The sequence below is a fragment of the Ornithorhynchus anatinus genome, chromosome 18 (genome assembly GCF_004115215.2).
Source record: "Ornithorhynchus anatinus isolate Pmale09 chromosome 18, mOrnAna1.pri.v4, whole genome shotgun sequence".
Lineage (NCBI taxonomy): Eukaryota > Metazoa > Chordata > Mammalia > Monotremata > Ornithorhynchidae > Ornithorhynchus > Ornithorhynchus anatinus.
The window spans coordinates 27,544,213-27,570,594 of NC_041745.1; the positions used below are offsets into that span (position 1 = coordinate 27,544,213).

At 48.6% G+C, this 26,382-nt stretch overlaps 2 protein-coding genes across 3 annotated transcripts; one reads left to right on the top strand and one right to left on the bottom strand.

Annotated features, from left to right (window-relative positions):
• Positions 1–20,644, top strand: LOC114805475 (T-cell surface glycoprotein CD8 beta chain-like). 2 transcript variants are annotated; one of them, XM_029046700.2, is made up of 6 exons: positions 1–113; positions 2,494–2,859; positions 4,876–4,971; positions 6,748–6,837; positions 9,524–9,560; positions 19,960–20,644. In XM_029046700.2, exons 1-6 carry the CDS (start codon positions 53–55, stop codon positions 19,964–19,966), a joined length of 657 nt encoding a protein of 218 aa, XP_028902533.1. In that variant the 5' UTR covers positions 1–52; the 3' UTR covers positions 19,967–20,644. The 2 variants fall into 2 exon arrangements, with proteins under 2 accessions (XP_028902533.1, XP_028902532.1); XM_029046699.1 differs by lacking the exon at positions 19,960–20,644 and adding an exon at positions 13,683–14,640.
• CD8A (CD8a molecule) lies at positions 17,491–25,063 on the bottom strand. Its single transcript, XM_029046698.2, has 6 exons — positions 24,533–25,063; positions 22,490–22,864; positions 21,519–21,623; positions 20,490–20,612; positions 18,439–18,469; positions 17,491–17,690 (listed from the first exon to the last, which is right to left on the bottom strand). Exons 1-6 carry the CDS (start codon positions 24,585–24,587, stop codon positions 17,642–17,644), a joined length of 738 nt encoding a protein of 245 aa, XP_028902531.1. The 5' UTR covers positions 24,588–25,063; the 3' UTR covers positions 17,491–17,641.
• Positions 25,064–26,382: the final 1,319 nt, after the last annotated feature.

Genomic DNA, 26,382 nt, shown 5'->3' on the forward strand with positions numbered 1-26,382 from the left:
CTCCCGGTCCTCGGGCCGGTCCTCCGGCTGGTGGCAGCGGCAAGCAGGCAGGATGCAGCAGTGGCCATGGCTTTGGCCCCGGCTGGGCCTCTTCCTCTCCGTGCAGGTCCCGGGTAAGAGCGAAGCCAGCAGGCGGGGATGCATCGAGGGGTCGGGGCATCGGGATCCTGCGGCCTACACCTTGGCCAAAGGAGCAGACGGGATGCCCAGCCGCCCATCTGCCCAGGAAGATGCCATCTCTGGGGTCAGGGAAAGGCTAAGACGTAAGAGAGACGCTGCAAAATGTTTTCTTGCCCTGGCCCATAGGACACTAGCCAGGATCCTGGCCCTGGGCTGTTCATAACCACCCGAAAGGAGATTTGGAGCTTCTGAACAGAGGAGGCTGCAAATCCTGAGTAATTCTCCAGGTGGGACAGACAGGTGCTGGGGAGTAGAATTTAAACTGACTAATAGAGCCAGGAATAATAATAATTGTGGTATTTGTTAAGCGCTTACTATGTGCCAAGCACGGTACTAAGCCCTGGGGTAGATACAAGCAAATAATGTTGGACACAGTCCCTGTCCCACACGGGGCTCACAGTCTCAATCCCCATTTTACAGATAAGGGAACTGAGGCACAGAGAAGTGAAGTGACTTGCCCAAGGTCCACAGCAGGCAAGTGGTGGAGTCAGGATTAGAACCCATGACCTCCTGACTCCCAGGCCCGGTCTCTTTCCCTACATCTTGCTGCTTCCCCTGAGGAACTATTTTGCTGCTTGGCTAAGAGGTTTCTGCCTATTGGGCAAAATACAGGACCTCGTGGAGTTGAGAGGAGAAGGGTTCTCTGGCTGAATTTTGATGGCAAGAGCTAGCTAGTTTGGGTAGTAGGGGAGGCTAGTTTAATGACAGTCCATAAAATGGGCTACAACCCTGACCTCACACTCAATAGTATTCAATAGTATTTATTGAGCGCTTATTATGTGCAGAGCACTGTATTAAGCGCTTGGAATGAACAGGTCGGCAACAGATACAGTCCCTGCCCTTTGACGGGCTCACGGTCTAATCGGGGGAGACAGACAGATAAGAACAAAGGCAATAAATAGAGTCAAAGGGAAGAACATCTCGTAAAAACCGATGGCGACTAAATAGAATCGGGGCGATGTACATTTCATTAACAAAATAAATAGGGTGATGAAAATATATACAGTCGAGCGGACGAGTACAGTGCTGAGGGGATGGCAAGGGAGCGGGGGAGGAGCCGAGGGAGATGGGGGGAAAAGAGGGTTAAGCTGCGGAGAGGTGAAGGGGGGGCGGTAGAGGGAGTAGAAGGAGAAGGGGAGCTCAGTCTGGGAAGGCCTCTCGGAGGAGGTGAGTTTTAAGTAGGGTTTCGAAGAGGGGAAGAGAATCAGTTTGGCGGAGGTGAGGAGGGAGGGCGTTCCGGGACCGCGGGAGGACGTGGCCCGGGGGTCGACGGCGGGATAGGCGAGACCGAGGGACGGCGAGGTGCTGGGCCGCAGAGGAGCGGAGCGTGCGGGGTGGGCGGTAGAAAGAGAGAAGGGAGGAGAGGTAGGAAGGGGCAAGGTGACGGAGAGCCTCGAAGCCTAGCGTGAGGAGTTTTTGTTTGGAGCGGAGGTCGATAGGCAACCGCTGGAGGTGTTTAAGAAGGGGAGTGACACGCCCAGAGCGTTTCTGCGGGAAGATGAGCCGGGCAGCGGAGTGAAGAATAGACCGGAGCGGGGCGAGAGAGGAGGAAGGGAGATCGGAGAGAAGGCTGACACAGTAGTCTAGCCGGGATATAACGAGAGCCTGTAGCAGTAAGGTAGCCGTTTGGTTGGAGAGGAAAGCGCGGATCACTCCTACTTGAGCTCCTATCATAGCTGTGTCTGGTGGAGGTTGTGGGGTGGGGAATCTTCCTTATAGTAGAATCTCCTTTAACAAAACTTTCTCCGACTCTGTCATCCAGTAGTCAAAAAAACCCAAAAAACAAGATCCTCATAACTCTTACACAAGAAAGTTACCCCATTTCAGTTTCCTTTAAGGAGTTTTCAGTCTATATTCTGCTGTCTTTACCGGAGTTCAAAAGGCACAGATTCACAGATTGTTAATTTATTTTGTTTGCCGGGAGAATGAATGAGGACTTGGCTATTCATTCCTCCACCTCCACCCGCTAGGGACTTCTGTTCATATTTTTAAACTCTGTTGCGTCTCTCTGCCTATAATTTATTTAAGTGACCATCTCCCTCTCTAGGCAGGAATCATATCAGCTACGTGGTCGCCCGAGCAATCAGTACAGTGCTCTACACAGACTCAATCAATCGATACTGATCAATCCATGGTATTTATTGAGCTCCTTACACACTTGGGAGAGCATAATAGAGTTAGACATGATTCCTGCCCTCAGGTATAATCTATGATTATAATAGATTATAGACCATATTAATCTATGATCAATAGATTAATTTAAAAAAAACCCTCAGGGAAGACTCAGTAATTATCCCTTCTTTCTCCCCCAAGCTATACCCAGCGCTCCAGCCCTGCAGCAGACTCCAGAATATGTCATACTCCTGCCTGATTCAAATGTGACAATCACTTGTGAGATGAAATACTCCACAGAGACCAATACAATCTACTGGTTCCGCCAAAGCCAGTTTCCCTGCATGGACGGTCGCAAACAGTTCGTGGCTTCTTATTCTGGGATGGGCTCGGTCACCTACGGCAATGGCTCCGTGCAGGCCAGGGTCACCGTGTCCAAGGAGCAGAGTAGAAACGCTTACACTCTGGAGCTCAAGAACGTGAAGTTCTCGGATAGCGGCGACTATTTTTGCTCTGCTATCCAGGCTCCCGCGCTCATCTTTGGAAGGGGAACGAACCTGAGAGTGGGTAAGGCTCCTGGTGAGGAGGGAATGGTCTGTATTGTCTGCCCTTTTGGGGGCTCAACGTCATCGTCTGGTCCATTTGGAAATCTCCCTTGGCAAGCAGCAGGGTGCCTTGATAATGTGTTGTGCTTATTTTACAATCTCCCCCTGTAGACCTTAAGCTTCTCGTGGACAGGAATCACGCCTACCAACTCCCTTCCCCAAGTGCTTAGTAGAGTGTTCTGCACACAGTAAGTGCTCAATAAATATTACTAATGGATGGAGGTAGGTAAGTAATAATGATAATCATGGTACTTGTTGAGCGCTCACAATGTGCCAAGCACCGTTTTAGGCGCCGGGAGAGCTCCAAGTTAATCAAGTTGGACACAGTCCCTATCCCCCATGGGGTTCAGACTCTTAATTTCCATTTTACTGATGAGGTAACTGAGCCACAAGGAAGTGAAGCGACTCACCCAAGGTCACAGAGCAGACATGTGGAGGAGTGGGATTAGAACCCAGCTCCTTCTGAATTCCCAGGTCCGGGCTCTAGCCACTAAGCTAGGCTCCTTCCACTAAGCCACCCTGCTTAAATGGACAAGACAGGTTATAGGAACACATCTCTGGTCTGGAAGGAAATGATTTTAGGTCTTAAGGAAGAAAGTTTAGTCTTCAGGTCCTGTCTCCTAGTCCTGGCCACCTTAATTGTGTGGAAAATTGAGAGTAATAAGGCTTCTCCCAAAGGAAAACTTATTTCTGACAGTTCTGTACATTTATTCCTTGTATTTTACCTGTTCTCCATACTCCTGATTTAGATTTCTTTGCTTCAGGCATTTCCTCTCTAGACTCAGAAAAAATGACTCATTCGCCATCCTGCTGAGAAGTAGGAATAGATCTGGAGCAGGGATTGTGGTTTACAGTGTCTGTTTCAGGTCTTGGCTCCTTGAACTTTTTACCTCGTTCCCTACAGCGTCTCTGAGTAGAGCAATTTCTAACTAGATACCTGAGTGAGTTCCTCCTTCGATTTTCTCTCCCCCTCTAGAATGTAAGCTCTTTGCGGGCAGGGAACATGTCTACCAACTCTGTTATTGATTGAGGAATTTATTGATTGATAAAGGCGGAAGGGAGTGCTCTGAATTCCAATGAAAGCTTGGACATCATTCCCTGCCCCTCTAGAGACATTGGAGATTACAAATCTTAGAGATGCAGTGTGGATTAGTGGATAGAGCATCGGCCTGGAAATCAAAAGGACCTGGGTTCTAATCCTGACTTCGCCCCTTTTCTGCTGTGAGGCCCTGGGCACTTCGCTTGCCTTCTCTGTGCCTCGGTTACCTCATCTGTAAAATGGGTATTAAGATCGTGAGCTCATGTGGGACAGGGACTGTGTCCAACGTGATTAGCTTGTATCTACCCCAGAGCATAGTACAGTGCCTGGCACATAGTAAGTGCTTAAGCAAATACCATTTTTTTTAAAAAGCTCCTTTTAATTCTTGGATATTCTTGTTCTGGAACCACCCCATCAGAGAGTGGTTCCCTATCAAGGCTTGGTTCCTCGGACTCTTTACCTCTCGTCTCCATCAGGAGAGGGTTTGCTGTTTTATTTTGCTCTTAATCAATCAGTGACATTTATTGAGCACTTACTGTGTGCAGAACACTGTACTAATCACTCGGGAGAGTAATCAGTCAGTCAATCGTATTTATTGAGCTCTTACTGTGTGCAGAGTACGGTACTAAGTATTGCATTCTGGGAGGGTACATTATAAAAATAAACAGACACATCCCCTGCCCACAACGAGCTCATAGTCTAGAGTAGAAAAAAATAAATTGAAGATATGTACATAAGTGGTGTGGGGCTGGCAGAGGGGATGAATAAAGAGAGCAAGTCAGGGTGATGCAGAAGGGAATGGGAAAAAAGGAAAAGAGGGCTTAGTCAGGGAAGACCTCTTGGAGAAGAAATTATGTTAGAATAGAAATGGTTGGCACAGTCCCTGTCCGCAAGGAGGTTATAACTGGACTAAAATCAATTTTCTTTTTTTAACCTTAGTTGATGTCCTTCCCACCACTGTCAACCCTACTAGAAAAGAGGAGAGCCCCAAGAAAAGGTGTAGACATCCACACAAGAATACACCTGGACAGAATGGTATGAACTGAATTCACACTGACCTTCTCATCAACTGGGTGATGAACCGGGATGAAAATACGTCTTCATTAACTTCAAAATACTCGAATTAAAAGAAAGAGAGATTTAGGGCTTCCTCTGACATTCTTCTTGGCAAAGTTTTATGCCACGGTTCAGGTTCTTTTTTTCCAATTTTGTTCGGGCTAATATGTTGGGCAAAAAATTTGGACATAAAGCTCAAATGCAACTGGATTTCAGGAAGCCCTATGAAATCATCTAATTCTGGAGGGAAAAAGGGAATATTTTCCCCTAAAGATTTTTTGGGGGAATGTTTTATAAATATGGTGGTTGGCATAATGTTATGGATCTAGAAACGAGGCTCCCACCAGGAGCAATTAGTCAGTTATTGATGTTGCATCTATTGTTGATCTAACAATTAGCTCTTCCCTGATCTCCCCGTTTTTGATGACAGTGGAGGTGGTGTTGATGGGAAAGGTCATGACATGCCCAGATCTCCTTTTCGCAAGTATTCATTCAATAGTATTTATTGAGCGCTTACTATGTGCAGAGTACTGTACTAAGCGCTTGGAATGTACAATTCGGCAACAGATAGAGACAATCGCTGCCCAATGACGGGTTCACAGTCTAATCAATAAATATTGGTATTTGTTAAGTGCTTACTCTGTGCCAAGCACTGTTCTAAGCGCTGGAGTAGATACAAGGTCATCAGGTTATCCCACGTGGGGCTCACAGTCTTCATCCCCATTGTACAGATGCGGTAACCGAGACCGAGAGAAGTGAAGTGAGTTGCCCAGAGTCACACAGCTGACAAGTGGGGGATCCGGGATTAGAACTCACGACCTCTGACTCCCAAGCCCGTTCTCTTTCCCCTAAGCCATGCTGCTTCTCAAGTATAAGTGAGTGGGTGAGAAGCAGCATGACCTAGTGGGTAGATCACGGTCCTGGAAGTCGAAAGGGCCTGGGTTCTAATTCTGCCTCCGCCACTAATGTGTGACCTTGGGCAAGTCAGTTCGCTTCTCTATGGCTCCGTTCCCTCATCTGTAAAATGGAGATTAAGACTGTGAGCCCCATGTGGGACAGGGAGTGTGTCCAACCCGGTTACCCCAGCGCTTAGTACAGTGCCTGGCACATAGTAAGCGCTTAAAAAAAACCCACAAGGGGGGGGGGGAGTGTGGTATTTACCGACTTGGGCGCCCCCAAATTCAGGACCAGGGCCAGATCTAGCTTGTAGTCTCTCTCAGCTTTGCCGTTGAACTCCACAAGGGGGCTTCTGACGCCTCCTAATTGCCATTATTGGGAGGGAAGCCAAGACCCGTCCCATCAATCAATCAATCAATCAATCAACCAATCAATCAGTCAATCAGTGGTATTCATTGAATGCTTACCGTGTGCAGAGAAGAAAGTAGGGTGGCCAAGTGGAAAGAGCCCGGGCCTGGGAGTCAGAAGGATCTGGGTTCTAATCCCCGCCGTACCACACCGGCTGGGTGATCTTGGGCAAGTCACTTAACTTCTCTATGCCTCAGTTACCTCATCTGTTAATATGGGGATTGAGACTGTGAGCCCTATGTGCCACAGGGACTGTGTCCAACCCCATTTGCCTGTATCCACCCGAGAGCTCAGTACAGAGCCTGGCACGTGGTAAAGCGCTTAACGAATGCCATCGTCGTCATTATTAGGTAGAGTGCTCATGCTTAAAAAAAGAACCTAGAGGAATGGAATCCTCTTCCGTTTCCAGGGTCCAGCGGCCGAGTAAACTCTGGGTCTTGTCCGTTTCAGGCCTTTCCTGCAACAAGCGCTTCACGGCTCTGCTGGTTGGATGCCTCCTGTTCCTGCTGGTTTCTCTGGCCACCACCATCCACTTGCACCGTGAGTCGTTTCTCCCATTGAACCCAGAACTCTAGAGCTGGATTGAATGCCCAGAGTCAGAGAGCTGGGAAGGAGCTTGCGGGATCATTTGGGTCAGGCCCCTGCCTCCAGGCGGATGGATGCTGAAACCACCGAGGACTAAATAGAGTGGTTCTGTGGCCTGGAGAATAGAGCGTGGCCCTGGGAGTCCAGAAGGACCTGGGTTCCAATCCTGGCTCTGATACATTTTTGCTCTGTGGCCTTGGCCAAGTCACCTCACTTCTCTGGGCCTCAGTTACCTCATCTGTAAAATGGGGATGAAGACTGTGAGTCCCATGGGGGACAGGGATTGTGTCCAACTGGTCTGCCTTGTATCTACCCCAGGGCTTAGGACAGTGCCTGGTACATAGTATGAGATTACTATGTTATATTACTATTATCATTCCAAAACAGACATTCATGTTCTTTTCAAGATCTCTAAGGGTGCACATTGCACTCAGAACAAATCCCCTCACTTCTCTGACCTCTTTGACATCATTGTCAACATAATTCTCCTAATCAAGGAATTTTCATTAAATGTCCACCTCCACATGACATCTACAGAGCGTTGTATAGTGCAAAGTTAATTAGCCTTCAGCCTTGCCCTCTCAGGAATTACAATATGAGACAGATAACAGGGATGCAAGCAGACATTTGAAAGAGGACTCATACATGCACAAATCAGAAATATTGATGTGATTGTGAGTTCAAAGTGGACAGGGAAAATGTTCCTTGTTGTATTGTACTCTCGCAAGCTTTTAGTACAGTGCTTTGCACACAGTAAACATTCAGTAAATACAATTGAGTGAATAAATAATGGACAAAAAATAGGGAAAATAGGGTGTAGTGGGAAAGTGGGCTCAGCTGGCTCCGATTGGCCTACCCTCTGTATTTATTGTAAGAAAAGTTTATAGTATATGTTAAACGCTTACTATGTGCCAGACACTGCACTAGGCACTGGGGTAGATACAAGGTAATCATGTTGGACAAAGTCCCTGTCACACTTGGCGCCCACAGCCCTAAACCTCATTTTACAGATGAGATCACTGAGGCACAGAGAGGTTAAGTGACTCATCCAAGTTCACATCGTGGACAAGATGGGGAGCTGGGATTGGAACCCAGTTGTGATGTTAACCTCCCCCCAAACCCATCTCCTCCTGCACGATTGAAAGCAAAGGGCAAAGCAGGAAGGGGCCGGGCTTCCCAGGAGCAGGTGTGAGATCAAATCTCCCATTAGCATCGGTCGGGAGAGCAAATAGGAGGTGAACTAGATGAGGAGGCTCAGGCTGCAGCACATTCACAGATGTAAGTATTCAGGGAGCAGGATGCCTTTAGCAGTTGATGATGATAGAGAATCAGCACGGTCTAGTGGATAATCCCGGCTCCACCCCTTGTCAGCTGTGTGACTTCAGGCAAGTCACTTTTTTCTCTGTGCCTCAGTTACCTCATCTGTAAAATGGGGATTAAGACCATGAGCCCCACGTGGGACAACCTGATGATCTTGTATCTATGCCAGAGCTTAGAACAGTGCTTGGCATATAATAAGAGCTTAACAAATACCATCATATATATTGATAGATAGATCACAGACCTAGAAGTCAAAAAGACCAGAGTTCTAATCCCAGCTCTGCCACTTGTCTGCAGAATGACCTCAGGCCAGTCACTTAATTTCTCCGTGCTCAGTTACCTCATCTGTAAAATGGGAATTAAGGCCATGAGCCCTAGGGAGACAGGGACCTGATTAGTTTGTATCTACCCCAGCATTTAGTACAGTTCCTGGCACATGGTAAGTGCTTAACAAATCCCACAATTATTATTATAGTTCTAATTGTCTACCCTAATGCTTAGCTTGGTGCCTGGCACATAATAGGCACTTAACAACTTAACAACAATTTCTCTCCTACCGTCTTTTCAATTAGGATGTGTGCACTGTCTGCACCTAACTCTTCTCCCACCCACTATTAACAAATACCATGAAAAAGAGGGTTGAGTTGGAAAGGACCATTTCAACCCCAGCACTTATAACAGTGCTTGGCATATAATAAGCACTTAACAAATACCACAATTATTATTGTCACTGGATTGTGCAGGAGAGAAAGAATGTAGTTCAGGGAGACCATAAATAGTCATGTTTGCTCCCTGGTTGCCTCAAGTATTCTCTGAATGATCTGTGATAGTGATATTCAATCAATCAAGCAATCAATCATCGGTATTTGTTGAGTGTTTACTGTGTGCAGAGCTTCTTACTGAGTTCTTGGGAAAAATAGAATATAACGGAGTTGGTAGATGTGATCGCCGCCCACATTTGAGCTTACAGCCTATAGGGGGAGGCAGATGTTAAAATAATTTACAGAAAGGGACTTCAGCCTAAAAAGTAGTTGAATCTTGGAGAGAAATGTCTCTAATCTCTTTCTAATTTAGGTCAAATGATTACCAGTGAAATGATTACTCATTTGTTAATGGAATGATTGTTTTTGGCATAGTTACGATCACTTGATATCTGCAGAATGTTTTCTTGTTTTTATTAGCTAGGTAGTGGTCTGCGAGGGAGTTAATCAACCATAAGAATGCTTACTAAGTTGGTAAGGAAAATGTAAGCCCCCTGCTAAATGGGCAAAATGGTTAACGGAGTGAATAACAAAATAATCCTTACTCTTTTCTCTTGCAGGCTCACAGAGGAGAACCCAGCTTTACTTTGTGAAACAGTAAGTGACTTTTTATCCTTGTTATTATTATTCACAATCCCTGAAATTTCTCTCCCACCATCTTTTCAATTAAGATGTGTGCACTGTCCGCACCTAACTCTTCTCCCACTCACCATTAAAACAAAATCAAATTTGCCTTTGGGAGCTTGGGGGGCGGGGGGCAGAAAGGAGACAAGATATGTGGAGACTCCTAAGGCAGCTCATGGATGAGTGATGGGGGAAACTGGGACCAAAGACCCAGAGAAACAGGGAAGAATTCTGAAAGAAATGCCAACCCTGGCTGATTTTTGAGTGCCCCAATCCATAGTATTTATTGAGCACTTAACACTTTGCAGGGCACTACATTAAACCCTTGGCAGAGCACAATATAGCTAAAAGACACTGTTTCTGTCCTCCAGGAGTGAATGATTTGCCCGGGGGAGAAAGATATAAGACCAAATAAGAGAGAATGAAATAAAGATTGGAAATAGGGATATGTCGATAGTAAGTACTTAAACAAGTACTTACTTGGGAAACAGCATGACTGACTAGTAAGAACATGAGCCTGGGTGTCGGAGGACCTGGGTCCTAATCCCGGCTCTGCCACTATCTGCTGTGTGACCTTGGTCAAGTCACTTCACCTCTCTGGACCTCAGTTCCCTCATCTGCAAAATGGGGATTGAAACTGTGAGCCCCACCTGGGACAGGGACTGTATCCAACCCGATTTGCCTGTATCCACCCCAGCGCTCAGTAGAGTACCTGGCACATAGTAAGCGCTTAACAAATACCACAATTATTATTAATATTACTATTATTGGGTGGACAGGAAGAAATGTTGAGGAGAACCGGTAGTGATGGAAGTAAGATGGAAGTAATCAAAACTTGGCTTTGGTGGAAGAAAAAGTCCCGTAATGAGCGTTTCAGGGCAGCGGGTGTGGAGAGGACAGTGGTGGGGGTATGGTGGTGGAGGTGTTCCATCCACCTGGTGCTGGGATGGAGATGGGCTTTGCTTCTTGGCTCCATCCCCAGCTCCTTTTTCTGCTTTTCTTTGGTCACCAGCAACCATAGCCCTGCCTCTCCACCCCAAGGCCCTGCTTTGCTTGCCTGGTGTCGTCCATTTCTCCCCCTCCATACCAGGAAGGCTGCTCTCCACTGATCTCTGGTTATAAAAGTTTGCTTCCAGCCTTGGGAAATACCAACAGAATTTAATGACCGACTGAATGTGAGGTTTGGAAGGGGAGTCGAAGTTAGAACCGAGGTGGCAGGCTCTGGATACAGGGAGGAAGGCAGGCTTGTTGACTGCGATGAGTAGGTTTGTTGGAAGGGAGGTTGTGAGCTGAAAAATGGGGAGTTCAGTTTTAGACATATTAAGGTTGAGGTACAGGTAGGTCATCTATGGAGAAATGACCTGGAGGAGGGGGAAGTGTGAGAGTGAAGAAGAAGTGAGAGAATAGGGTTAGTGAGGAAGATTTGGCTACTCAAGAAAGGGAATGTAAAGTGAGAAGAGATGGGGACCCAATTAATTAATCAATGATATTTATTGAGTGCTTACCATGTGTGGAGCACTGTCCTAAGCGCTTTGGAGAGTACGATACAAAAGAGTTGGTAGTCACATTCCCCTTTTTTTTGTTTCTTTTCATGGTATTTGTTAAGTGCTTACTAGGTATCAGGCACTGTTCTAAGCTCTGGGGTAGAGACAAGCTAATCAGGTTGGACATAGTCCTTGAGGATAGAGTAGATTTGGATAGAGTAGTGTGGTCTCAGTGGAGTGAAAGGTTGGAAACCACATTAGTACTGGGTTAAAAAAGAAGGTTGGAGGGGAGGTAATGGAGTCTACAAATTTATACAACTCGTTGGAGGAATTTGGATGGAATGAGATAAGGGAGAGGAGGCTGTTGCTGGAAGGTAGAGTGGGATCCAGAGAAGGGTTTTTTTTGTTTTTTTTAGTTTAGGGGAGCTATCAGCATTTTTGAAGGAAGAAGGAAAAGAGCCATCAAAAAGTGAGTGGGAGAAGATGGCAGTCATGGGGAATGGGGATGAAGAATGGGAGAAAGAGTTTTTAAAAGATGAGAGGGAATGTAGTGGTGGTAGAAGTAATATCAGTAATAATAATAATAATAATGATAATGATAACGGTACTTGTTAAGGGCTTACTGTATGTCAAACACTGTTCTAAATGCTGGAGTAGATACAATTTAATCAGGTTGGACACAGTTCCTGTCCCCATGGGGCTCACAGCCCTAATCCCCATTTTACAGATGAGGGAACTGAGGCACACCACTCTGTGCCTCTGTGACTTGCCTAGGGTCATACAGCAGACATGTGGCAGAGTCGGGATTAGAACACAGGTCCTTCTGACTCCCAGGCCCCTGCACTATCCACTAAGCTACACTGCTTCTCTGGAGAAGCAGCGTGGCTCAGTGGAAAGAGCACGGGCTTTGGAGTCAGGGCTCATGAGTTCGAATCCCAGCTCTGCCACTTGTTGGCTGTGTGACTGTGGGCAAGTCACTTAACTTCTCTGTGCCTCAGTTCCCTCATCTGTAAAATGGGGATTAAGACTGTGAGCCCCACGAGGGACAACCTGATTCCCCTATGTCTACCCCAGCGCTTAGAACAGTGCTCGGCACATAGTAAGCGCTTAACAAATACCAACATTATTATTATTATTAGTAGTAGAATTTATTAAGTTGGGTGCAGTGCACTATACCAAAGCCTGGGGAAACTACTCATGTTATGCTCATGTCCATTCTCACCCTTTGTTTGTTTACTCTTTTTGGCCTCTCTCCATTTTGGTCTGCCCCCTTCCTTCTTTCCCCTTTTGTACTTTCTCCCTCTCTTTCATTTTTCTCTCAGTCTCTGCGCATCTCTGACTACCTTCTGTCCATGTGGCATTTTTGGCCCCACCGTATGGAGCTCCTTGTTCTGCTCCCTGTCCCCTTCTAAATTCCCCCAAATCTGGTGGATTTAGCCTAGGGATGAACGTGTTGTCTTTTATCTACTGTCAAGTCTCCGGTTTGCGTTGGCGTTCGGTGAGGGAGTGGAAGGATTCAGGGGGTCCTGCCCACCATTTGCCCCTTCCCGTTGGGATCGAAGTTGAGCTTGGATATGAGAGCAGGTTGTTTGTTTTTTTAGTATTTATTAAGCGTTTACTATACGTCAAACACTGCTCTAAGCTCTCAGCAAGAGGAACTTGCTTAACCCAGAATAAAAACGTTTATCTGATGGTCTGAGGCTCCTTCCAGAAGTACATGTGAGAAGCAGCAAGGGCCTGGGAGTCAGAAGGACCTGGGTTCAAATCACAGCTCTGCCACTTGTCTGCTGTCTGCCACTTGTCTGCAGTTCTATGAGAAGCAGCGTGGCTTAGCAGATAAAGTATGAGTCTGGGACTCAGAAGGGCCTGGGTTCATTTATTCGTTCATTCCATCATATTTATTGAGTACTTACTGTGTGCAGAGCACTGTACTAGCGCTTGGAAAGTACAATTCAGCAATAGAGTCATTCCCTGCCCACACTGGGTTTACAGTCTAGAGCAGGGGGAGAGTTCTAATCCTGGGTTCTAATCCTGGCTTCTAATAATGGCTCCACCACTGGTCTGCTGGGTGAACTTGGGTAAGTCATTTCACTTCCATGAGCCTCAGTTACCTCATCTGTAAAATGGAGATTAAGATCGTGAGCCCCATGTGGGCTAGGGGCTATGTCCAACCCGATGAAATTGTATCTACCCCAGAGCTTAGAACAGTTCTTGGCACATAGTAAGCGATTAACAAGTACCATCATTATTATTATTCTAAGCTCTGGGGTTGGAACAGATCAACAAAGTCAGACACAAGTCCCTGCCCCGCATGGGGTTCACAGTCTAAGTAGGAGGGAGAACTTTACAGTTGAGAAAACTGAGGTACAGAGAAGACAAGTGACTTGCCCAAGGTCGCACAGCAAGCAATTGGCAGAGCCAAGATTAGAACTCAGGCCCTCTGACTTCAAAACCCATGCTCTGTCCACTGGGTCATGCTGATTCTCCAACCTCCATCCCAAGAAAGTTCTTTGGTGAAAAGTGGGTGGCTTTGTTACACCACTAGAACTGATGACTCTGAGTTTCTTGCCTTCAAGATGAATAGTTTCCTTATTCAGAATTTTTTTTTCAGATTTCAAAGATAAAAAGAAAACAGCTCCAATATCTTTTTGTCTAATCTCTGCATCGAGTGTGGTCGTGAGTTAAAAAATGCGGGATATACCAGAAGGTGTCCATCAAATGGGATTTTATTCATTCATTCATTCATTCATTCAATCATATTTATTGAGCGCTTACTGTGTGCAGAGCACTGTACTAAGCACTTGGAAAGTACAATCTGGCAAGATAATGTATGTTTATCAGCATGTGACTTTGAGCTGGAGCCCAGAGCCTCTTTTTTCCAGAGTTCTGGAGTCAGGGGAGGCCCTCTGTCTGGCTTCTCATCATCATCACCGTCGTCCTCCTCCATCCTCCTCTTCCTCCTTCATCCTCCTCTAGCCCTCCCCCATCATAATGAAACCCTGCCTTTACCATCAAGGGCCGTTGCCACACCTATTAGAAATTCTCATGTTCTTGTTAGAGAGAAAGCTTCTGTGATATCTCGAAAAACCAACATTTTTGACTTGAGGTCATTTGGCGATTTGGGGATGATATTATAGTTGCTACATTTCCTTTTGTTCAGTGTTTTTGAAAATTTAATCTTTCGCTGTGCATTCCCTCTCCCCACATTAGATTGGAAGCTCCTCGAGGGCAGGGATCATGTCTTGTTTATAATATATCCACACTCAACACCTTGCTCTGCCCAGCATAGATGCTTAATAAATGCCTGATGGTGAAGTTCAGTCTTGCTTGCTTCCCTTTAAAGATACAAATTCCCAAGAGGCCCCGGGACTCTCAAGTGCTAATGGTGAACTCGATAGCCAGTTTTCTACTAGCAAAGTACCTGGATAATTGACACCAAAAAAAACATATTTTGTCCCAAATGATCTAGATAATGAGTGGATAATTTGCTAAAACAGAAGGTTTTATGGTGTTTGTTAAGCACTTACTATGTGGCAAGCACTGTATTAAGTGCTGGAGTACAAATAAGCTAATCAGGTTGGACACAGTCCATGTCCCCACATGGGGCTCACAAGTTTCAATCCCCATTTTACAGATGAGGTAACTGAGGCCCAGAGAAGTGAAGTGACTTGCCCGAGGTTACCCGGCAAATGGCGGAGCTGGGATTAGAACCCTAGAACTCAGGTCCTTCTGGTCCCCAGCAGGCCCTGTCTACTAGGTACACTTGACCAAAGCATAGTACTATGATTTTCTGCCACTAGCAACATTCCAAGCCTTCTGGGGCTTAGGCCTGTACAACCCCAAAGATAGGCGAAGACACAAGAGACAGTGGTTCATTTAAATGTTCTAATTTTCATTTTAAACATTTCTGATAAGAAATCTGATCCTTGATCCCTTAGGGTTTGACTCCCTTTCTGTCTCCGAACCAAAAGAAAGATTTCAAAACCACTAGTTCCTCTAACACCTCTCAAGATAGCACCAGAAGAGTTTCTAGTACTCTAATAATAATAATAATAATGTTGGTATTTGTTAAGCGCTTACTATGTGCCGAGCACTGTTCTAAGCGCTGGGGTAGACATAGGGGAATCAGGTTGTCCCACGTGGGGCTCACAGTCTTAATCCCCATTTTACAGATGAGGGAACTGAGGCACAGAGAAGTTAAGTGACTTGCGCACAGTCACACAGCTGACAAGTGGCAGAGCTGGGATTTGAACTCATGAGCCCTGACTCCAAAGCCCGTGCTCTTTCCACTGAGCCACGCTGCTTCTCATAGCCACGCTGCTTCTCTACCAGTCTCAGCTATGAGAGGGAGAGTCAAGCAGAGGCAAATCCAGTCCGTTCCTTACTTGGGCAGTGGCTAGTGAGTGGAAGGCCATCTGCTACAAGTCGAAACTCACTTGTGCTAGGCGGCAGCGGCATGGGAGAGAGTCGAGGGCACTGACTCAAGTTTACTGTGTGGAAGAAGGCAATGGTAAATCACTTCTGGATTTTGACCAAGAAAACTCTATGGATCTACTACCAGAACGGTTGCAGACGGAGGTGGGGTGTTCTGGGAGAGGTGTGTCCATGAGGTCGCGATGGGTCAGAAATGACTCTACAGCCTATGACAAGTCCCTCTAGAATATTCCAATATGTTTCGAGACTTTCCTCTGAGTTTAGAGGGCGTGGGAGGCTTAGGTGATGGTAAAAGTGGTTGACGGGGTGGGGGGGCATCCTAAAGTTGCCAACTCCCGCATGTCTGACGCTTGAGCAGGCAGGGTTTATGTGAGCAGTGGAAGAGGGGGTGTTTGCGGGTGTGGAGCCTCTATGGCAGAGCCCCCCAAGGGGTGAAAGGGAGCATTAGCTGAGCTGGAGCTTGAAGACCATGTGTGTTGTGGCCTGATACTGAAGAGGGTTTGGGACTTGGACCCAGAGCAGATACAATGGTCCCAGCTGGCCCTGTAAGCTCACTGTGGGCAGGGAATGTGTCTGTCTTATTGTTACATTTAATTATCAATAATAATAATGATGATGATGATGATAATGGTTTTTCTTAAGCACTTACTATGCGCCAGGCACTATCCGCTGGGGTGGATACAAGCAAATCAAGTTGGACACTGTCCTTTTCCCACAAGGGGCTCACAGTCTTAATCCCCATTTTACAGATGAGGTAACTAAGGCAACAGAGAAGTGAAATGGTTTATCCAAAGTCACTCAGCAGACAAGTGGTGGAGCCAAGATTAGAACCCAAGTCCTTCTGACTTCCAGGCCCACAGTAAGTGCTTAATAAATGCCATTGTTTGATTGATTAGCATGCATGATAATATCACTAACAAAAACAGCTTGGCCTAATGGAAAAAGCACACGCCTGGGAGTCAGAGGAAGTGGGTTCTAACTCTGCCACTTGTCTGCTGTGTGACCTTGGGCAAGTCACTTCACCTCTCTGTGCCTCAGGTCCCTCATCTGCAAAATGGGGATTAAATACCTGGGTGGTTTTTTTTGTGTTATAGTATTCGTTAAGTGCTTACTATGTGACAGACACTGTACTAAGAGCTGGGATAGATGCAAACTAATCAGGCTGGATACAGCCCCTGTCCCACAAGGGTCTCACAATCTTAATCTCCGTTTTGCAGTGGAGTGACTTGCCCACGGTCACACAGCAGACTAGTGACAGAGCTGAGATTTGAACCCAGGTCCGCCCACTCCCTGGCCCTTGCTCTATCTAGTAGGCCACGCTGCTTCTCCCTCTTACGTAAACTGGGAGCCCCATGTGGGGTCTGATTATACTGTATCTACCCCAGCGCTTAGTCCAGTTCCTGACACATAGTAAGCATTTAACAAATACCACAAGTATTATTATTATTATTAACCGAAGATGGAGTTCCCAAGCCATGAAATGCTTGGTGGTTGTTCAGGCAGATGAGGCAGGAGTGATGATTTACTTCTTCATGTTTTGTAATTGCGGATGGTATTTTAGAAAAAACAACAAGAAAGGATCCAAACCACAGTTTCTGCCCCTTGGGAATGTGCTAGCTTAAATCTTGGAGCAAAACAAATGCCTTACTCGAGTTGTAAAAATGGATTCAAAAAAGAAATCCAAAGACTGCTTTTGTAGATACTATCTGCAGAATGACTCCCAAGACATTTGGACCTCCCCAGGCAGAACTATGGCATTTTTAGGGACTTTCTGGGACCCCAAATTGGGGGAGGGAGTTTCAGGGAAGTCATCCTGGCTATTTCTATGGAAGGTCCACTTCTGGAAGCTTCTTTTTAGTTCCAAAGCATGATTCCACCCACATCCAACTACGTGTTACAAAAGTGCATAAACCAGTGATTTTGTCTAGGATCATACATTCACACACATACACAAACACACACACACAAACACAAATGGACCCACCCATCTTCCACAGTTTTTATATTACTTAAACTTTAAAAATTGATCAAAAAGGGAAATAGAATACAAAACACAGGATAACAGGGAGGTGAGGGAAATGAGGAAAATGATCTCAGTTAGAAATCCTGTAGTCTGCGCACCAGCACTTGGCCGTATTAAACGTATCGGTCCGGTACTTTGGGCTTTCTGGGGGGCCTGTTGGGTCTAAAAAAGAGGGGAAAATGTGCTAATGAGGTAGAGATGAGAAGGCGTGGCCTACTGAAACCCCTTAGCTCCTCACAATTTCAACTATTCATTAATACAGTCCAACCCCGCTACCCCCAGCCCCAGATGGAAGCAAAGCTTCAAATCCTTTGCTAAGCCTAGAGGCTCCAGTCAAACACCCCACCCTGCAAAGCCTGATTTAAAGTACATCTCCTCCAAGAGGGCTTCCCTGACTAAGCCCTCAGACCCTCCCCTCCCACTCCCTTCCGCATCACCCTTCCACTTGGGATTCGCTATTCCTAATCTTTGCTCTCCTCATCCCAAGCAGCACTGCCAACCCCTTCCGATTGACTGTGTTGGCCCTGTTTGATCTTGCTCTACCCTTCCCTCTCTCCCACTGATTTGGGGCAGGGATTTTGATCTTTTATGTGTATTCCTTCATTCAATCATATTTATTAAGCACTTATCGCGGGCAAAGCATTGTACTGAGCACTTGGGAGAGTACACTAGAACAATAAAGAGATCCATTCTCTGCTCACAGTGAGATCCCCACCACACGGCAAGTACTCACCTAATCATTCTTATCCATCAGCCATAACCCCATTATTCCTATTTATTGTGCTCTGCATACAGTAAGCCCTCAATAAATACAATCGATTGACCGATGGTTAATTGCTAGGGTAATTACTTTTCATTTGAGCATGAAGAGTAAATTACAAAGAACCGGTGAAAGTACCAAGTGACTAACCTTGCACATCTGCAGACGCGTCGTCGGGATTCTTGAAAGGAAAAAGAAAAAAAGAGATTGAATTCAAAGAACTGGCTCAAAGTAGAATTAGTACCCACCCCGCCCCTTTTCTTCCTGGAATTAAAGTTTGTTTTTCACCTCCCATGCCTTGCACTTCCTTCTGCGATTTTAGGTGACCATAAGAGCTGCAGAACTGTGAGCTCCTTGTGGGCAGGGAACATAGCAACCAACTTTGTCGTATTGTACTCTCCCAAGTCCTCGGCACACAGAAAGCACTCAATAAATACCATTGATTAATTGATTAATGGGATGCAGGCAGACGATAAGCAGTCTTCTTGGAGGAATGCTCTTGTTGGGGGTGAGGGTGGGAGGGGAGACAGGGTAGGAGCACATCCCCACAGAGTATGGGGGATGGGACAGTAATATTTTCTCACTTCAAGACAGTCAAATGAGTGAAGCCGGCCTTGGTTGCCTGGAGACCGAAAAGGCGAGAAAGAAAATTAACACCAAGCACGTTTGAATGGCAGAGGCTTGATCCTTTGGACCATGCTGGAGGAGGATTTAGAATCAATCGCTGGAAAATCCAGGTAGACAAGACAAGGAATGCAAAGGAAATAATAACTATCATAATAATGGTATATGTTAAGAGCTGATTATGGGTCAAGCACTGTTCCAAGTGCTGAAGTAGATACGAGCTCATGTCCCACTTAGGGCTCACAGTCTTGGTCCCCATATTACACATGAGGTAACTGAGGCACAGAGAAGTGAAGTGACTTACCCAAAGTCACAGACAAGCGGTGGAGTCCGGATTAGAACCCAGGTCCTTCTGAGTCCCAGGTCCGTGCTCTATGCACTAGACCACACTGTAAACTCTCTGGAGGCAGAAATCTTATCTCTATCGTATTGCACTCTCCCCAGATCTTAATTACGTTCAGGGAATGCTTACTGTGCGCGGAACACCGTACTAAGCGCTTGAGCGATTACCATATGACAGGAAAACAGAATTCGTAGATGCATTCCCTGCTCACAAGGAGCTTACAGTCTACAATGTTCTGCCCACATGAAACGCTCAGTACATACCATTGATGCGTTGATCGATTGATTAGAAGGGAGGGAGTTTAGCAAAGGCCACTACCACGAGGAGAAGGTAGCTTAAAGCAGCCGGGCCACATGAATAGAAGAGATGAAAAGATGAAAGTGAGACAGTGTAGGAAGTCAAGCAAGAGGGCCAAGTCTTGACTCCCCACGAGCGGATTGTCCATTTTGTGAATTTTATACTCAAGGGTTTAAAACTCCTCCGGCTAAGAGCCTGGTCTCTCCCCTTCCCCCCTTTTCCAGGCTCACTGCCCCAGCAGAAAGACCACCCTAAAGTACCACTCCCCGCCCACCCTGGGGCTCACCACATCCTTTACCTTTCTTTTGGGTTTCACTTTTCCCCTCCTATTCAGCTCCACGCCTGAGCTGTTTTTGGTTTATGGTTTGGGTGTTTAATGTTTATTCTCTGAAAATTTTCTCCCCAAGACCCTGAGAGGAACCAATCTAAGACATCGGCGAGGAAGTCGCCCACTCGCAGAATTTGCCGGAGCCTCTGTTTCCAAGCTGGTGAAGCGCAAACAAAGCCAGAGAAGCCGAGGGCCGCAGCAAGGAGAGATCCGGCGAAGTGCGGCCTAGAGTGGGACGTGGTGGGGGTGAGGGGTTTGGAGCGTTTTAGGCCGGACAACGTTCTCTGGACCTCGGGGGGCAAGATTGTCACACGTAAAGTGGGAACCTCTCATCCCCAAGCCTTCTTGGGGTAGCGTGGGGGTGATGGGCCTGAAAATCAGACACGCTTCGAGGGGCTCCTTCCCAGGCCTCAAACACTGAGGACCAGACCCTCCTCCACCCACAGCTTTGGTGTCGATCTCGGGGGTGGAACTGCAATGGCGAGACCGGGCCTCTGCTCCCCTCCCCCCTCCGCATGCCTCAGCTGCAGAGATGGGGCGAGGGGGTGAGGAGGGGGGTTCCCCAGCCACAGTGGGGGGCCTGGGCCGGGGAAGAGGGGCGTCCCTTACTTTGGCAGATGATGATGGTGGTCAGCAGAGCGATGAGCAGGATGGCGCAGCCACCGACCAAAGGACCCCAGATGTATAGGTCACAGGAGAAATCCCAAAATGATCTCTGATTTGGGGACTTTTCTGTGCAAGTTGAAAAGGAAAAAGTGATTGTACAGTTCAGTTGTATTTATTGAGCGTGTACTGTGTGCAGACCACTGTATTGAGCGCTTGGGAGAGTACAATAATAATAATAATAATAATTTTTGTTTAGTGTTTACTGTGTGCTAGGCACTGTACTAAGCCCTTGGGTGGAGACAAGCAAATAGGGTTGGACACAGTCCCTGTCCCACATGGGGGCTCACAGTCTCGATCCCCATTTTCCAGGTGAGGTCACTGAGGCCCAGAGAAGTGAAGTGACTTGCCCAAGGTCACACAGCAGAACAATAGAAAAATAAACAGACACATTCCCTGCCCGTTACGTTTTCCCCAGCTGCCTGATGGTGCCAATCAATAACCAGGGCTCCCAAAAGGGGTTGGGACCCCCTGCTTGTCCGGGGGTCAGGGAATTACGGATCGGGGGGGCGGGACCTCTGGGAACCGGGAGCCTCGGAGTGTGGGTGGGTGCAGGGGGGACCCCAGGATGGTCACCACCAAGGCCAGATTCAGAGAGAATTAAGTCTAGACTGTAAGCTCGTCCTCTAGACTGTAAATTCGCTGTAGGCAGGGAATGTGTCTGTTTATTGTTGTATTGGACTCTCCCAAGTGCTTAACACAGAGCTCTGCACACAGTAAGCGCTCAAGAAAAATGACCGAATGAATGAATGAGTGTGTGGGTGTAGTGTAGATGTGTGGGTATAGTGTTAGGTGTGTGGGTTTGTGCATTTTGAGCATGTGGGTGTAGTGTAGGTGTGTGGGTTGGTGTGTTTTCCATATGTGTGTGGGTGTGCGCGTGTGTGTATATTTGTGTGTGTGCGCGTGTGTGCACGCACTCCCTGAGCCAAGGGCCCTGGGGGACAGAGGAGGAGGAAGAAGGGGAAGCTGCCTCACTGGAGCCGGGCCTGTCCTGGCAGTTGTCAAGGGCCGGGGTGGTCTGGGTCACGTTGAGACGGCGCGGCGTCGTCCTGGGCGTCCGAGGGCTGGTGGTGGGCGGTCCTGGGACGAGACAATGACAGTGGTCCTTTGTGCTGACCTCCCCCCACCCCGGCTCCCGACCTCTCCCCACTTACAGCTCTCCTGGATGGGCTGGGGTGAGTGGCCTCGGGCCCATCGGCCTTCCCCGCCCCGGGAAATGATAATAATAATGAGGGTATCTGCTAAGAGCTTACTGTGTGCCAAGCACTGTTCTAAGCGCTGGGGTAGAAACAAGCTAATCAGGTGATACCACGTGGGGCTCACAGTTTTCATCCTCATTTTCAGATGAGGGAACTGAAGCACAGAGAAGTGAAGTGCCTTGTCCAAGGTCACCCAGCAGACTGTGGCAGAGCCGGGAATAGAACCCGCGTCCTCTGACTCCCGAGCCCGGGCTCTTGCCACTAAGCCACGTTGCTTCACGTGTGGGAGCCCAGGGAGCCCAGGAGCGAGGGAGCCCAGGTTGCGTGGAGCCGCCTGGCTTAGTGGCAAGAGCCAGGGCTTGGGAATCAGTGGTCGTGGGTTCTGATCCTGGATCCACCACTTGTCAGCTCTGTGACTTTGGGCAAGAGACTTCACTTCTCTGTGCCTCAGTTCTCTCATCTGTAAAGTGGGGATGAAGACTGTGAGTCCCCCCGGGACCACCTCATTACCTTATATCTAACCCGTCGCTTAGAACGGTGCTTGGCTCAGAGTAAGAGCTTAACAAATGCTATCTTTTTTTCTTTTTAGCCCGAGGGCAAGGGAGCTCAGTCCATTTAGGGGGGAGGGAGCCCAGACTGAACTGTCCCTCCTCCCCCCAACAACCCCCCCCCCCCATTTTCAGGGCCCTTCTGGTCCTGTCTTCGTTTCTGCCCCCTAAGCGACCCCGGGGGAGGGTCAACTCGAACCTTTCAAGTAGACGGACATGGACCGGCTGAAGTACAGAGCCTGGTTGTAGGCCACCACGCAGTAGTAGTGACCCTCGTTCTTCTCCTGGAAGTTCTTCAGGGTCACCTGGAAGGAGGTGGAGCTTAGCCTTTTGGCTTCCAAGGCTTCTTCTAGGCCTTCGGCCTTCCTGATGTTTTTGACGGTCCCCGAGAAGAAGACGAGGAAGGTGGGGGCCATCGCGTTCTGGTTTGGCTTGACGGGTCTCTGGTGGACCCAGGAGAGCCCGGTCTGGCTGCTTTCCAAGGTTTCACACTTGAGATTCACCGTCTTTCCTGGCTCCGTGATGGTCACCTCCTGCCTCTCCATCCGGAACTTGGGCTGGGCCCAGCTGGGTGCTGGGGAGAGGAGGCAGGCAGAAGGTTCCGCTAAAAACTGACCGCTCCCAGGACACTTAGGGCCCTGCTCAATTAAACCCTCCCCCTCCAGTTTCTCCTCCCGCGATTCCAGTTAAAGCCCTCCAGTTTTCCCCCAGCCCCATCCCAGTTAAACCCACACTTTCTCATTTTCCCCTCCGCCCCAACGCAGTTAAATCCGCACCCTCCAGTTTCCCCCATCCCAGTTAAACCTGTGTCCTCCAGTTTCCTCTTCCCCAGATCCTAGTTAAACCCGCATTCTTCAATTTTCCCCTCTGCCCCATCCCAGTTAAACCCACACCCTCCAGTTTCTCCTCCCGCAATCCCAGTAAAACCCACTCCCTCCAGTTTCCCCTCCCCATTCTCAATTAAACCCGTACCCTCCAGTTTTCCCCCTCCCTGCTCCCTTTTAAATCCGCGCTTTCCAGTTTTCCCCTCCACTCCATCCCAGTTAAACCCACACGCTTCAGTTTCCCTTCCCCAGACCCCAATAAAACCTGCTCCCTCCACTTTCCCTTCCCCTAACCCCAGTAAAAGCTGCTCCTTCCAGTTTCCCTTCCCCTATCCCAGTTAAATCCACACTCTCTAGTCCCGTCCCCCCCATCCCAGTTAAACCCGCGCCTTCCAGTTTCCTCTTCCCCAATCCCAGTTAAACCCAAACCCTCCAGTGTCCGCTCCCCCGATCCCAGTTAAACCCGCACCCTCCAGTTTCCCTTCCTCAATCCTAGTAAAGACCACACCCTCCAGTTTCCCCCGTCCCATCCCAGTTAAACCCTCACTCTCCAGTTTCTCCTCCCTCGATTCCGTAAAACCTACACTCACCAGCTTCCCTTCCCCAGATCCCAATAAAACCCACTCCCTCCAATTTCCTCTTCCCTATTCCAGTTAAACCTACGTCCTCCAGTTTCCCCTCCCCCGATCCTAGTTAAACTCATACCCTCCAGTTTTCTCCCAGCCCCATCTCAGGTAAACCCGCACCCTCCAGCTTCCCCTCCGCCCCATCCCAGTTAAACCTGCTCTCTCCAGTTTCCTCTCCCCCATCCCAGTTAAACCCTCGCCCTTCAGTTTCCTCTTCCCCAGATTCCAGTTAAACCCACACCCTCCAGTTTCTCCTCCCCAGATCCCAGGCAAACCTACACCCGCCAGTTCTCCTCCCCAGATCCCAGTTAAACCCGCACCCTCCAGCTTCCCCTCCGCCCCATCCCAGTTAAACCCGCTCTCTCCAGTTTCCTCTTCCCCAGATCCCAGTTAAACTCCCACCCTCCAGTTTCCTCTTCCCCAGATGCCAGTTAAACTCCCACCCTCCAGTTTCCTCTTCCCCAGATACCAGTTAAACCCATAACCTCCGGTTTCCTCTTCCCCAAATCCCAGTTAAACGCACACCCTCCAGTTTTCCCCCAGTCCCATCTCAGTTAAACTCGCATCCTCCCATTTCCCTTCCCCCCAACCCAGTAAAACCTTCACCGTCCAGTTTTCCCCCGATCCCAGATCCCAGTAAAACGGTCTGCCTGCAGTTTTCCCCGGGGCCCATCACAGGCGGTCCTCCGCTGGCCGCCCCGTTGCATGCCCGGGGCACGGACTGCCCATCCCCCGGCGAGGCCGAGGCCCGGGTGGCCTCCCCAACACCCCCCCCGGGGCCCACGGACTCACGGACGAGCAGCTGGGCGAGCGGCAGGAGGACCAGGATGCTCCCACGCCAGGCCATCGCCTTCTGGCGCCGGGCGCAGCGTGGGGCGCAGCGTGGGAGTGAAGCTCCGACCGGTCCTTGGGGCCTGGGGCTCGGGGCAGGATGTGATGTCAGCCTCCTCACCCCCCTCGCCTCTCTCCTGGCCCCGGAGGGCGACAGCAGGCTCCCACCTTGTCACCCTGGAGCCTGGAGGGCTTGTGGCTGCAGGGCAGGGGCGGTGGGCGTGGGGGGAAACGTTGCAACCCTTAGATGGAGGGGAGGGAGAAGAGACAGAGAGACAGAGAGACAGACAGAGGAGCGGGGGGCGGGGAGACTGAACCACCCGGCCAGGGTCGGGACATCCGAGCCTTTAACCCTAGCCCCCATCCACCAATCCATCAATCAATCAATCCCTGGTATTTATTGAACGCTTCCTTTGGGCGTTCAGTCAACTGAACTAGATCCTTAGGAGGGTCGACGCATCGTACGGGGTTGGTAGACAGGATCCCCGTCCTCCGGGAGACAGTCACCGAAAGGAATTAGAGGTAGCATTGCCTTGTGGTTAGAGCACGGGCCTGGGAGGCAGAAGATCGTGAGTTCTAATTTTAGCTCTGCCACTTGTCTTCCGTGTGACCTTGGGTGAGACCCTTCATTTCTCTGAGCTTCGGTTACCTCATCTGTAAATGGGGTCTCAGACTGTGAGCCCCACTGGGAAAGGGACTGTGTTCAACCCAACTATCTTGTATGCTTACCCCGGTGCTTAGAACAGTGCCTGGCACATAGTAAATACTTAACAGTAATAATCATTATTATTATTATCACAGATGGAAGAAGTGGCAGAGATGGCTCATCATTCCTGTCCCCCAGGTTTTGACCGTTTGCCCGTGGGTGTCCTAGACACGGTCTCCTCGCCCTGCAGCAGCTGGGGTGGGATGGGGTATCCCTATGGGACAGGGACAACGTCTGACCTTATTGACTTGTTTCTATGCCGGCGCTTATCCCAGGGTGGCCATGTTGTTCTGTGCACCCTGGGGGGCCCCGGGGTTGTTGAGGGGAGGTTTCGGGGGGCATCGTGGTCTTGGTTGGTTCACGGGGTGCAGGGCGTGGGGTGCTGAGGGAAGGAGCAGGAGAAGGAGGGAAATGATCTGGACCCCGAAGGCAAGAGATCAGCTCCACTGACCTCCACTGAAAGAGACTGGAGCCACTAGAAAATAATGCCTCTGCCTCATGATTAGCAGACCGATTTCTTCGGTGACTTTCGGGCCAAGAACTGATGGTTAAAGGTGCAGCCTTAGGCGTCATTTTAACCCAGGGAACATTTAGTGGTGGGATCATTATTACACGACTGAGGGGGCATGCAGGGGAGCGGGAGGGGGGAATGGCAAATTCGTGTCCGATGGACGTGTGGCCCGCTCTCCGTTGCGGTCTGTCCGGGGGAACCAGGGATAGCACTGATACACAGAATCCTCATTTACCCCCAAGCTTCATTTTAGCCAAAAGTTTCAACCTCTTTGTCTTGTGATGATGATGATGATGATGATGATTAGCTGCAGAGTTGCAAAGCTTCGGATTTGAATTTTTCCTTGGACCCCCTCCCGGCGCCGATTCCTCGGGTGGAGTTGCAATCGGGCGGTGAAGTTGGCAACTGGCTGGCAGAGGGAAGGTCAAGAAGCCAGAATAATCTACCGATGAAGCAGCGTGGCCCAGCGGAAGGAGTACGGGCCAGAGAATCAGGAGACCTGGGTTCTAATCCCAGCTCTGGCAATTGCCTGCTGGGCGACTTTGGGTAAATCAATTCACTTTTCTGTACCTCACTTTCCCCAATTGGAAAATG

Bases quoted from the DNA above. Each gene is read 5' to 3' on its own strand.
- LOC114805475 (XM_029046699.1), top strand. From the start codon at position 53: ATGCAGCAGTGGCCATGGCTTTGGCCCCGGCTGGGCCTCTTCCTCTCC. The intron at 114-2,493 runs GTAAGAGCGAAG...TTCTCCCCCAAG, and splicing joins CCTCTCCGTGCAGGTCCCGG to CTATACCCAGCGCTCCAGCC. The intron at 2,860-4,875 runs GTAAGGCTCCTG...TTTTAACCTTAG, and splicing joins GGGAACGAACCTGAGAGTGG to TTGATGTCCTTCCCACCACT.
- CD8A (XM_029046698.2), bottom strand. From the start codon at position 24,587: ATGGCCTGGCGTGGGAGCATCCTGGTCCTCCTGCCGCTCGCCCAGCTG. The intron at 22,865-24,532 runs GTGAGTCCGTGG...TCCTCTCCCCAG, and splicing joins GCTCGCCCAGCTGCTCGTCC to CACCCAGCTGGGCCCAGCCC. The intron at 20,613-21,518 runs GTGAGGCAGCTT...CAACTTGCACAG, and splicing joins CCAGGACAGGCCCGGCTCCA to AAAAGTCCCCAAATCAGAGA.